This window comes from Zea mays, chromosome 8 (assembly GCF_902167145.1).
Source record: "Zea mays cultivar B73 chromosome 8, Zm-B73-REFERENCE-NAM-5.0, whole genome shotgun sequence".
NCBI classification, from domain to species: Eukaryota; Viridiplantae; Streptophyta; class Magnoliopsida; order Poales; family Poaceae; genus Zea; species Zea mays.
Window position 1 is genome coordinate 146,135,316 of NC_050103.1, and position 13,462 is coordinate 146,148,777.

The 13,462-nt window shown below is 52.8% G+C and overlaps 1 protein-coding gene across 1 annotated transcript; it reads left to right on the top strand.

Annotated features, from left to right (window-relative positions):
• The first annotated feature begins 9,510 nt into the window (after positions 1-9,510).
• On the top strand, positions 9,511-13,230 carry LOC100285771 (uncharacterized). Its single transcript, NM_001158661.2, has 4 exons — positions 9,511-9,892; positions 10,010-10,087; positions 12,432-12,602; positions 12,682-13,230. Exons 1-4 carry the CDS (start codon positions 9,780-9,782, stop codon positions 12,848-12,850), a joined length of 531 nt encoding a protein of 176 aa, NP_001152133.1. The 5' UTR covers positions 9,511-9,779; the 3' UTR covers positions 12,851-13,230.
• The last annotated feature ends 232 nt before the right edge of the window (positions 13,231-13,462 follow it).

Here is a 13,462-nt window from a genome sequence, read left to right on the forward strand (position 1 = left end):
CAAGTCGTTCGTCTTGCTGGGAGATGGGAAGGAGCTCTACCACCGCAGCCCCTCAGGCATCCTCTAGCGATGCATTTCCATCGCCGAAGGTCAGGAGCTCCTACGAGAGATACACTCGGGGGCTTGCGGCCATCACGCAGCACCTCGAGCCCTCATTGGAAACGCCTTCCGACAAGGTTTCTACTGGCCGACAGCGGTGGCCGACGCCACTAGAATTGTCCGCACCTGCGAAGGGTGTCAGTTCTACGCGAGGCAGACCCACCTGCCCGCTCAGGCTCTGCAGACGATACCCATCACCTGGCCTTTTGCTGTGTGGGGTCTGAACCTCGTCGGCCCCTTGCAGAAGGCACCCGGGGGCTACACGCACCTGTTGGTCGCCATCGACAAATTCTCCAAGTGGATCGAGGTCCGACCCCTAAACAGCATCAGGTCCGAACTGGCGGTGACGTTCTTCACCAACATCATCCATCATTTTGGGGTCCCGAACTCCATCATCACCAACAACGGCACCCAGTTCACCGGCAGAAAGTTCCTGGACTTCTGCGAGGATCACCACATCCGGGTGGACTAGGCCACCGTGGCTCACCCCATGACGAATGGGCAAGTAGAGCGTGCCAACGGCATGATTCTACAAGGACTCAAGCCTCGAATCTACAACGACCTCAACAAGTTCGGCAAGCGATGGATGAAGGAACTCCCCTCGGTGGTCTGGAGCCTGAGGACAACGCCGAGCCGAGCCACGGGCTTCACGCCGTTCTTTCTAGTCTATGGGGCCGAGGCCATCTTGCCCACAGACTTAGAATACGGCTCCCCGAGGACGAGGACCTACGCCGACCAAAGCAACCAGGCTAGTCGAGAAGACTCGCTGGACCAGCTGGAAGAGGCTCGGGACATGGCCTTACTACACTCGGCGCGGTACCAGCAGTCCCTGCGACGCTACCACACCTGAGGGGTCCGGTCCCGAGACCTCCAGGTGGGCGACCTGGTGCTTCGGCTGCGACAGGACGCCCGAGGGCGGCACAAGCTCACGCCTCCCTGGGAAGGGACGTTCGTCATCGCCAAAGTTCTGAAGCCCGAAACGTACAAGCTGGCCAACAGTCAAGGCGAGGTCTACAGCAACGCTTGGAACATCCAACAGCTACGTCGCTTCTACCCTTAAGATGCTTTCAAGTTGTTCATATACCTCACTCCCACGCAAAGTTTAGTCATCAAGGAAGGGTCAGCCTTGCCTCGGCAAAGCCCGACCCTCCCTCGGGGGCTAAAAGGGGGGAACCCCCTCTGCGTCGAAATTTTCCTCGAAAAAAGATCCTTTCTGCCAAAATGTCTTTCGTGCTTCTCGACTACTTCGAAAGTGGATCCTGAAAACGACGGAGTACACGTAAGCAGCCAAGGCTGACCGAGCCGAGGGACTCCTACGCCTCCGGGATACGGATACCTCACTCATCACCTTCTGCGATAAGTAACTCGCGTTCGGATAAGTGATTCCGCGGACCGAACAAGTCTTCACGCTCGAAAGCCCCTCTGCCGAAGCGATTCTTCGGGCCTTCTCGACTGCGTCGGTGACAGAACCCTATGGACGGGCAAGAGCACGCGTAAACGGCAAGGCCGACCGAGCCGAGGGATTCCTACGCCTCCGGGATACGGATACCTCACTCATCACCTTCCGTGAAAAGCAACTCTTGCTCGCACAGACAATTCTGTTACCGACAAAAAAGTCCAGATACTCGAAACAAGAGGAAAAGAAACGCAGCTTTACAACACGGCGATGGCGTGTTTGGGCCTCGGCGGCCGCAGAAAACACACACTACAAGATAATCCGATCCTGCAGGCTCGGATCTTGACAGTTGAAGGGAGCAGCAGCACCCTCGGCGTCGACTACACCTTCGGCAAAGTCCGACCGAGCCTCGGACGGCGACGCGGTCCGAGGATCTCCACTCTGAAGGACGACGTTATCATCACGCCTGGGCCATCGCCGCCAGGGTCTTCTCCAAGAATCCGGCTCGAGCAGGCGGCTCGGCTGGTCACCCGGAGGCCTCGGCCAGCTGCCCCCCGAAGACATCAGCCCGGTCCGAGGCCTCGGCAGATCAACTCCGGCGTCGGCCCCGCTAACGGACGACCCGGCCAGGCTCCGGCCGACCAAGTCTTCTTTTCGAGCCAACTCTGCCTCCGTCCGTGCTGACACCGCTACCCCTGGCTTCGGCTCGTCGAAGAGCGGTCGAGGGGTTCCTTTAACTAAGCAAGAGAGGATCGCACAGCAAGGCCGACCGAGCCGAGGGACTCCTACGGCTCCAGGATATGGATCCCTCACTCGTCACCTTTGTACGGGGCGACTCTAGCTTGGTGAAGCGGTTCAGACAACCAACAGACGAGTCTTAGTGCTCGAAAATGAGGAAAAGACACGGCTCCGCGCCAAAAATACATACACGTTCAGGCCCCGACAGCCACAATGAACAAAAGACCGGCATTCAAGGTGCCATTACAAACGGAACTCCGGTTCCGTCCCCGCGGGTATGAACGACCTCCACACCGGGGAGCCTGCGGGGCGACTAATTCCGGGCGACTCGCCAGCGACCTCTGCAGCAGCAGCTATGGTCCCAGGATGGACGCGGTGACCGGAAGGCTCTCGTTCGCGTCCCCGCTCAAGGGACGCGAACCAGACATCAAAGCCAAAGAGCGGGCCGCTCCAAAGCGCACCGGCAGGTCCTCGCTCCCGTCCTAGCTGGGCAGCAACAGTTCGCCTTCCCCGGCATGGCTAGAGGACGCCTCCTCCGCAGAGCTGGGGGATGGTTTCCACCACCAGAAGCTGGAAGAGGAGGTGGCCAGCCGACCCGTGCGGGAGGCAGAGCCCCGGCTCGCCTCGCTCTCCGCCCCAGCAAGGATGGTAAGCATCCTTGGAGCTGAGGGAGAGGTGGGGGCCGCAGCCTGGCTTGCTTCTCCCCATCCAGGGGATGGTGGTCACCGTCTTGGGTGACCACCGGCGAGGGGGTGCAGCCGGGACGCGTGATGAAAATCCTTGAAGCCGAACGATGGCTGAAAGATACCAACTCCCACGGAGTTGCGTTCCTCCAACGACAAGGCGGAAGGACTGCGGGTGTCCCCCATCCGGGGGCTCAGAAGGTGGAAAGACACGATGCATAAGGGAGCGCGAAGACATGGTCGCCTTTCAAGGGGGTCACCCTCCTTTTAAAGGCGACTCTCCCTACTTGCGTCCCCAGCCGTCGTGGGCTGAGTCTTCTCCAACACGCTCCAAGGTCCTCCCCTATGGCGCGGGGGCTGGGTCCCACGCGTCATGCAAGCTGGCCCAGAGCAGAAGAAGCCAAACCACCGCGCGCGGTGCATGCAACCGCCCAGCGGTTAGGAGCGTTCCTCCACTTTTGCCCAGACCAGCGGGCGAAAGGGCGGGCAGTCATGCAGGCGGCATGCAACCGCGCCAAGTGGGCGCGCCCCTCCGACTTCCAACGCACCCAGCATGGAGGCCCAGGCCCACGTGTCATGCAACCGGCGCGCCGGTTGCAACGTGCGAGCAACTGCACCGCCGCTCGCACCACTGCCACGCCTCCTCGACTGCGGAACCAGTACCGCGACTCGAGGCAACCCTGCGTACGACCCAGCAATGCCAGCCAGGCGCGACGGTCAATACGGCCAAAAATGGGCCAGCAGTAATGGCGGTGGCAGGCGGGCAGGAGCAGCGGTCATGTCGTCAGCCAAGCTCACGTCTCGTCCGGGGGCAGCGAGAGAACCCTCTCTCACGGCGTGAAGACGGCGCGCCCGCGTTTCGTTCCTCGAACGGCTCGCGCACGCGCAACGGCCGCCCCGCGAACCACTCGCCCCGTCACATTAACTCCGCGGCGGGAGAGGCGGCACCTCTGGCAGGGGAAGCGAGCGACGCTTCGCCTTCGCCATAATGACCACGTCAAAAAAGGTACGCCACGTCATTCGATTTCGTATCCTTTTCCTTTTCCTCTTTCTCTCTCTTACAACAGGGACCGGGAAAGGGGGATACCCCGAAAAGGATCCTTCTCCGTGAAGGAAACAGGCTCCGAGCCTCCTTACTGATCAGAGGTTCGAAGGCTGGCCCCTCGGAGGGGTTCAACAGCCGCCTCAGAGCGCATGGGTTCTGCGCCCACTACTGGTCAGAGGTTCGAAGGCCGGCCCCTCGGAAGGGTTCAACGGCTGCCTCAGGCTACTCGGGCTCCGCGCCCACTACTGATCAGGGGTTCGTAGGCTGGCCCTCGAAGGGTTCACAGCCGCCTCAGACATAGAGCGAGGGATGACCCTGGGTACGTTCGATACATAACCGAGGCTCGGGCTACGCTCCTGAGGTACCCTAGGACATTTCCGAGACCAGCGGGAACGATCTTGTAACGGAATCCCATCAGAGGGAGGCATCGAGCCCTCGGACCCCGTCGACAGGGGACCGGGTCCGGCAGATCACCCGTAGGTACTTTTGGGCGCGCCTCTGGGCCTCTAGCCGACCCCTAACAAATGGGGCACGGGCGTCCACTCGGATTACCCGCCAGCAGCTCACCGGAGACACCATGTTCGGCGCCCTCCGAGGGCAACATGGCGCTTTCCCCCCTCCTCCTTGCGGAAAGGCGACGCAGGGGCGTATGTAAAAAAGTCGAGTCTGTCCCTGATCGTCCTCTCGCCCTGTGCAGAGGCTCGGGGGCTGCTCTCGCAAACCTGGCTCCGGCCAAATCATTGACAGCGTCAACATACCAGCCCGAGAACTTGGAACCCGACCGTGCACCCGGGCTACGGCCAGCTCGCATGAGGGAACGACCAGACCAGCCGAAGCATTGTGCGAGGCATTAAGACCTCGGAGGAGTCAAACCACTCCTCCGAGGCCTCGGGGGCTACACCCGGCGGGTGCGCTCGCGCGCACCCACCGGAACAAAACACAACCGAGAAAGGCTGGTCCCCTTGCAAAAAAGTGCGACAAAAGCCTCCAAAGCGAGTGATAACACTCCCTTCGAGGCTCGGGGGCTACTGTCGGGGACCATAATTAGGGGTACCCTCAAGACTCCTAATTCTCAGCTGGTAACCCCATCAGCACAAAGCTGCAAAGGCCTGATGGGTGCGACTAAGTCAGGGATCAGTCCATTCGAGGGACTCGATCACGCCTCGCCCGAGCCCAGCCTCGGGCGAGGGCAGCCAACCCCGGAGGATCTCCGTCTCGCCCGAGGCCCCCCTCCAGCGACGAACATACTTTCGGCTCGCCCGAGGCCCTGTCTTCGCCAAGAAGCAACCCTGACCAAATCGCCGCGCCAACCGACCAAATCACACGAGCATTTAATGCAAAGGTGGCCTGACACCTTTATTCTGACGCGTGTCCTCCAGTCGACAGAGCCGAAGTGACCGCAGTCACTTCGCCGCTCCACTGACCGGCCTGACAGAAGGACAGTGCCACCTGCGCCGCTCCGACTGCTGTGCCGCTCGACAGAGTGAGGCTGACAGGCAGTCAGGCTCGGCCTCAGGCACCATAGGAAACTCCGCTTCGCCCGACCCAGGGCTCGGACTCGGGCTCAGCCCCAGAAGACGGTGAACTCCGCTCCGCCCGACCCAGGGCTCAGACTCGGGCTCAGCCCCGGAAGACGGCGAACTCCGCTCCGCCCGACCCAGGGCTCGGACTCGGGCTCAGCCCCGGAAGACGGCGAACTCCGCTCCGCCCGACCCAGGGCTCGGACTCGGGCTCAGCCCCGGAAGACGGTGAACTCCGCTCTGCCCGACCCAGGGCTCGGACTCGGGCTCAGCCCCGGAAGACGGCGAACTCCACTCCACCCGACCCAGGGCTCGGACTTGGGCTCAGCCCCGGAAGACGACGAACTCCGCTCCGCCCGACCCAGGGCTCGGACTCGGGCTCAGCCCTGGAAGACGACGAACTCTGCTTCGCCCGACCCCAGGGCTCGGACTCAGCCCTGGCCTCAGCCAACGGTCTCCGCCTCGCCCGACCCAGGGGCTCGGACTCGACCTCGGCCACGGAAGACAGACTCGACCTCGATCTCGGAGGGGCCTCCACATTGCCCAACCTAGGGCGCGGACCGACCACGTCAACAGGAGGCGCCATCATTACCCTACCCCAAGCTGACTCAGGCTACGAGGAACAAGACCGGCGTCCCATCTGGCTCGCTCCGCCAGATAGGCAATGATGGCGCCCCACACGCTCTGTGACGGCGGCGGCTCTCAGCCCCCTTACGGAAGCAAGAGGACGTCAGCAAGGACTCGACAGCTCCAACAGCTGTCCTTCCGCCAGGCTCCAGCGCTCCTCCGACGGCCACGACACCACACGAACCGGGTGCCAAAACCTCTCCGGCTGCCACGATGGCATGTACTTAGGGCGCTAGCTCTCCTCCGCTAGACACGTTAGCACTCTGCTACACCCCCATTGTACACCTGGATCCTCTCCTTACGCCTATAAAAGGAAGGACCAGGGCCCTCTTACAGAGGGTTGGCCGCGCGGGGAAGAGGACGGGACAGGCGCTCGCGTGAGGCCGCTCGCTCCCTCTCCCACGTGGACGCTTGTAACCCCCTACTGCAAGCGTACCCGACCTGGGCGCGGGACGAACACGAAGGCCGCGGGATTTCCACCTCTCTCACGCCCGTCTCCGGCCGCCTTTTTCCCCCCTTCACGCTCGGCCTCGCGCCGACCCATCTAGGCTGGGGCACGCGGCGACATTTCACTCGTCGGCCCAGGGACCCCCCGGTCTCGAAACGTCGACACCTCTCTTACTATCTTAATGGTGGCCAGTGGTAATCCACCGACCCTTTGGTCCATATGTATGTATCAGTATGTCGCTCTCCTTTCTGGCCTTCTGGAGGTCGAAAAGGGCTCGTACCTATGTGTGGGTGGGATCATCCCACGACCCTGAGGGGCTATGGGTGCTAGAGAGACGTTATTTGGGGGCTGGTAGGAGGGTTGCTAGTAAAAATTTGTGTTTTGCTCTGCATACCCTATCGAGGACGGTTCGGTGTAATACCCGGACGACCGACAATGTGCTTGGACGGTCCGCACGTATAACCGGATGGTTCGAGCATCTCTGATGTCCTTAGCGCGGGCTTTGGTGGCTCGTCATAGGGAATAGAGTCGACTACCGCTAGGCCGGACCATCCTACCTTAGGCCTGGACTGTCCGGCCATGCGCAGGGGCATGGGCTGTTCCGATATAGGTGGTGGAGGATATGGTTGTCGACCGGTATAAGAGTTTATCGACATCCCATAAAGTGGTTGGGATTGGGCATGCCCATTTGCAGTCGATGGATCTTGTGGGTTTTCTTTAGTTTCGACATCGTGCGATGGAAAATTAGTAATGGCAGATTTATCAAACACACGTGCTAGCTTTCTATAATCCTCTTGCACACCCCCTAGTATTTGTTGAATATGTTCCTGTTGTTTATCTACATAAGATTGAAGAGCTTAGATGTCGTTCGTGTTACTTACATTGGGGGTAGCTGCAGTAGGTCGGAGTGATGTCAGGTTAGTCTCCCGTATACAGACGACTTTTCTTATTCCTGTCCACCTTGAAATTGGCCAGATACTTCGCCTTGGCCTCCTTGATCAGCTGCTCTATGTGCTCCTCAAAGTCCCGCTGATCATCAGTCGATAGAGTCTCTATAGTCGGCTTGATAATATTGCTGAGAGAAACATCAGAGTGGTCCTTGGAATCGGCCATTAGGGGCCGATTTAATGGATCCGAACACCTTTTCCCTAGCAGAGTCGCCAAAAAATATGTTGGCGTCGATCTGGGTGCCAATCATTGAAGAGTTGTTTCGCTCGGCGGGCTCTCTATGGCGGCGCAGACGGTCCGCACCTAACGGTAGGAGTGGGTCTTCACTGTGTCGAACCGGACGGTCCGCATGATGGTTGAACGGTCCACGCGTGCGCAGGGGTGGCGGCGTTCGCCAACAACACCTGGATCTGACCCTCCCAGGAGGGACCCCTTCAGGGAGGAGAGATCCTAGAGTTTGTCTTAGGGTCGGCAGACCACCCAAGATGCTTCTAGACGACGTAAAGTCGAAAAGAGGTGAAGATGAAGATGAAGGCTACATTAGTGCTACTCCTAGGGCAAGAAAGTAAATGAATTACTAATCAGGTAGATTGGTTCGATTGTTGGTGCGCGCAATCGGTCATACCCCTTCATATATATAGGGGGAGGTATGGACCGTTCCCCAACAAAAACTGCGAGTTTAGATGGATAAGCACGCTTGAAAAGAGGGATTAAACCGTCTGACCTAATCTAATCACGGACCATCCGCGCTTACGGATGGATCGTCCGGCCTCGCCAGATGCCACATATGGTGCTCAACAATCATATACCATAATAACATGTTTGGCCAATTAATAAACACGTAAATCAGACCTAGAAATAGTTTAAGAGGATTGACAGAAGTGTTTTGTTCCTAAGCAAAAAAGTTGTTTTGTTGCTTGGACATGGTGATGCAGTCTGATGTTTCCTGCGACCCGGGCGGAGCCAGGATTATGATATAGGGGGGCGAATAGTTCATCAGTATAAAAACATCGTATGATATATAAAAACATCGGGGCGGAGCCAGGATTACGATGTAGAGGGCCAAATAATTCATCAATAACAAAAGGTGTTTTGTTGCTTGGACATGGTGATGCATTTTGATGTTTCCTGCGACCAGGGCGGACCTAGGATTGCTGGATAGGGGCTGAACAATTCATCAGTCAAAAAACGGCGCATGATATATATAAAACATGCGTATATTGATTTTTATATAGCATTGATAATAAGCTAATAAAAAACACCGCATGATTATGTATTGAAACTATTTATAGGCAAAACAGATCAATTAGTAATTGATTAGAAACAGCACAAAAGCAACTAATCCACATCCCTTATATTTCCTTGCAGTATTGGCAAAACCCGCCGGCCACTACTAATACTTAATCTACGATATTATACTTATACACTAGATACTAGTAATTTAGTAAAGCTACTAAAATAATTATGCTATTGGCCTATTGCCCTATTACTGGTTTGCTACGTCGATCAGGATTCAGGACTCCACGGAACAATGGACCAGGGCAGGACTGCAGCGCAGAGAGCCATAGAAAATTCACATGATGCCTGCTGGGCGCCGTCACGCCTTGGTGTGCTGGAGGCTGGGGCCTGGGGCGACGAGGCGACGAGCAGGCAGGACTGCAGGAGCAGCCGACGCCGGCCCCGGTCGGCCGTCAGAACTTTGGAGAACGCAGGCGTCGTATCGTATTCTGTATTCAGATGTTGTATATTTTCTGTTTGCCTTATGGGCAATTGGGCCAGTTACGAGAGGTTGGTGGGCCAGGATCCTGCGCGCCCCCCTTGGCTCCGCCCCTACCTGCGACCCAAATAGCTCAAATCTTCTATTCCTGCCTGCGTCTTGGCCTACGGTTTTTCAGTTCTCACTCACTCATTTATACGTTTTTTAATTCCTTTGTTTTACAATGCTTTGTTCAGGACTTCAGGCCCTCAAAGTTCTTTTATCCCGCTTAAGATCTGGACATCTGGCCATCCATCTCCTGACCCCGCACGTGATCCCGATCGCGCCCCCTTTACCCCAACCGTCAGTTCAGGATCGGACGAACCGTGAGGTGGCCACGTCCACCCCACCATACGTCTGGCGCCGTGCACGGTGCACGCACCTGTCGACGGGCTCCCATCGAACTCGAACCCTCTCTACGCCGACTCGTCTCTTCTCCCCTAATCCTCCTTCCCCGATCCAGTCCCGCAGCAACGCCGAGGGAGAGCGAGGAGAGACAGATACAGATCGCGCGCTGAGATGTCGTCGGACTCCTCGTCGTGGGCGCGCGCCCTGGTGCAGATCTCGCCCTACACCTTCTCCGCCATCGGCATCGCTGTCTCCATCGGCGTCTCGGTCCTCGGCGCGGCATGGTGAGTCAGCGCGCGCCTCCACACCCTGTCTCGCTAGATCTGCCGCTTCGCCATGTGCTGCTTGCGCCTGCCTGCCTCTCACTGTCCTTGCTATTTGCTTCTCCTCTCTATCGCTAGGGGTATCTTCATCACGGGGAGCAGCCTCATCGGGGCTGCCATCAAGGCGCCCAGGATCACATCTAAGAACCTCATCAGGTACGGAATCTGGAGCCTTCGTTTCTTATTACGCGTTCAAGTTGCTGTTGCTACATTTTTCTGTGTAGTTCCGTCTGATTTAATTCACCATCTAGCGGGGATGCCCTCCCTATCTGTAGCTAAATTCCCGTCCATTGATTGACTTCACCGTCTTAGCGGATTTGTCAGTGATAATGTGATTTTGACATATATATATATATATATATATATATATATATATATATATATATATATATATATATATATATATATATATATATATATATATATATATATATATATATATATATTATGTCATCTCAATATATGTAGAATCTAGAAGCTTATAGACACAAACAATATTACTACTGTTTATCCCTTTGCCTTTCCATAGCTTTTGGTTGTTACAAGCCGTTTGGCCTCCCCTGACCTCTTGGGAATGCACATATGTTTCAGTTTACCTTGGATTAGCTGTGGGCACTATTTTGTTACTGTTTAAAGAAACTCTTTGTTCTTTGTTGTGTGCCTATGTGTCATTACAATCTGGCCTTGTTCCCAACCTTTTAAGTTTTGATCCCCTCAGCTTATACATTCCAACACTTGGTTAGTCGTTTCTTCAGAGAACTAAACCTTTACTCCCTTCAATAGTGTTTTCAAATAATCTAATCGACCTTAGTGACCATTAAGCCAAATAGCCGATCATCTGGACTAGTCGTGGTTAATCATAGTGCACAACTGATCACTATAAACTTATAACCCTGGCCCTGACTAATCACGATTAGCTGGACAACTTGGTAACTTCGGTTCCAATTGCAAATATAGGTCGTTCTAGTATTCTACCTGGTCTATCTTTTTCTAACTTGATTCTCCATAAATTAAAATCTATATAGAATAACAAGACATGGTTGATATTACTAGATTCATCACGAAAATACTTCCATAATATATACAACTTTCAATATTTAAAATAGTTTTTTTTTGTAAAAAAAACAAGTCAGCTTCACATTGGAGACCATGTCACTCTTTTTATGACCTACACATGGAATCAGAGGGAGGAGGTCTGGTGTATGGTAGGAAATACTTCAATTTAGTTGTTTGTTTTGAGGGGGGAAATGTACAAGTGCTGTCATGTTTTTTTCCTCTGGTAATGCTGGAGACTTGGATATTTCTTGAACCCTGATGCTCCTGTTAGTTTTAGTAGTTCAAAAACTTTGATTCAATAGGTACTGTTGTTTGACAAGTACACATATAAACATTCTAAGCCACACACTACTATATACCTAAGTTCAGCTGGCGCAATTTTTAGCTTCGCTTTTCTTCTGTTTCTGTGGCTAATGCAGTCAAGTTCTGTTCTTCTTGGTTCCATTTATGTCCTTTGTCTATCTCAGCATCTGTTGATTACCTTTTGCTCTTAGCCTTTTGTTGTTGTGTTGGTGGATATGATCAATAGAGCTCTAGCTGTGCAACTAGATTGTAATCTATTCTTATTGCACTGATGATGAGGTGCTAGGACAGATAGATAATAAAAAAAGTTCGATCACACTTTCTTGTGATCATATGTGAAGTGTAATATTTCAAGAATATGTAGAGTAACTACTGGTAGAAGAGGAAGTATATCCATTTGTTTGGTGGTTAAAAACACAATTGAGTTTTGTTTGCCTCATTTTTAGATATACTGGCAGAGCATTGTAGTATTCACCTGGTAATTTTAGATCTTCACCGCTCCAGTTTTAAAATATCCAATAGCGGTGGTAGAAGTAGAACCTCAGTTTAGGGACATTGAAACTGCAGTGTTGTTTACATCTGTCTTCGTTTCCACCGTTCTGAGAATTAGAGAAATGCCTTTCTTTTTACCTTAGAATCATTTATTCAGGCATCTGGTCATTTCTATTCCCTCAAATGTATTTCTATTCCCTCAAATGCCCCAGAATGGCTTAACAAATAAACCCACTTGTGTCGTGCCTATGAATATAGAATGTGAATATACTATGTAAACAGTGTACAGCAATAGAACATGGTATCATGGATTAATGGGGTTGAGAGTTGTTTAGTTGCCTGAAGCAACTCATCTTGCATTTGATTGAATGGTACATGCTAATGTTGTATCTGACTGCCAGATTCACACATGCATATTTGTATCCCCTCAGTTTACCTCACTTAAACAAACACCATATGATGTTTTCGTCCTTGCATCTGCCTTGTTTTGGTGTCTTTCTAGGCAAGCAACGAATATGGCACATTTACATAGGGAATGCAACAAGCTCTAACTTCATAGTAGAAATTTATTTTTTCATCATAAACTATTGTTTCTTTATAGTTTCGTCATTGTTTTAATCATATTCTCCATGTACTTTTGCTTTTTCAGTGTCATCTTCTGTGAGGCTGTTGCAATTTATGGTGTAATTGTGGCAATCATCCTCCAGACAAAGCTTGAAAGTGTGCCAACATCCCAAATGTACGATCCGGAGTCTCTTCGAGCTGGCTATGCGATCTTTGCATCTGGTCTTATCGTTGGCTTCGCTAATCTTGTTTGCGGGTAGGCACCGGGCTCTCCATCTTGTTCCCTCTGGTGAATTTATTCTGCAGTTTCAGATGATTAAATTTCCTATTTGCAGGGTATGTGTGGGGATAATCGGAAGCAGCTGTGCACTGTCTGATGCTCAGAACTCATCACTCTTTGTAAAGATTTTGGTGATTGAGATCTTCGGCAGCGCTCTGGGACTGTTCGGAGTCATTGTGGGCATCATTATGTCATCTCAGGCGACATGGCCAGCAAAAGCTTGATCCTTACCGTTAGTGCTCTGTATATTATTCGGATGGAATGTATCGGAATATGCATGCGGTCCAACGGACTTTCCCTGTTCTTTTTTCTTTTGCATCTTTTCGGCAAAACACGAAATGTTGCAAGCGTTGCGCTACCGATTGTAGAGTTGCTATTCCAAATGCCGGAGCGTTCCAATGTGTTACGATATCTTGTAGGTGCTATTGCTTTTGTAAGACATTTGGCAATTGGCGTATTAAATAAATGCTTGAACTGAATAAGATTAGAATTATTTTTTTGTCACCCTTCGTTTATGACAAAAGTGTCGGTCCAACATGTTTTAAGAATGACATAAATGGGTACTTCTGGTTATGGCCTGAAGTGCGCAAGGATGTATACTGTATCTGGTCCCATAGATTGGTTTATATTCCATCCATACAAGTATTTCTTGAGGCGTCAAACAATTTAAGTTTGACTAGGTCAGTTTGTTATATTTTCTGTGGTGGAATTTTTTCACATGAATTTTATATAGTATTCTAGTATTTTTACAAAAATATTTTAGAATTTAGCGGTGTTACGTTTTTAGTGATAGATGATATTTTGTCGATAACAAGACATGTGATAACTTTGTAAAT

What these genes read in the sequence shown, in the direction of transcription:
- LOC100285771 (NM_001158661.2), top strand. Translation starts at nt 9,780, where the DNA reads ATGTCGTCGGACTCCTCGTCGTGGGCGCGCGCCCTGGTGCAGATCTCG. An exon ending in TCGGTCCTCGGCGCGGCATG is followed by an intron (nt 9,893 to 10,009) that starts GTGAGTCAGCGC and finishes CTCTATCGCTAG; the next exon opens with GGGTATCTTCATCACGGGGA. An exon ending in TTCGCTAATCTTGTTTGCGG is followed by an intron (nt 12,603 to 12,681) that starts GTAGGCACCGGG and finishes TCCTATTTGCAG; the next exon opens with GGTATGTGTGGGGATAATCG.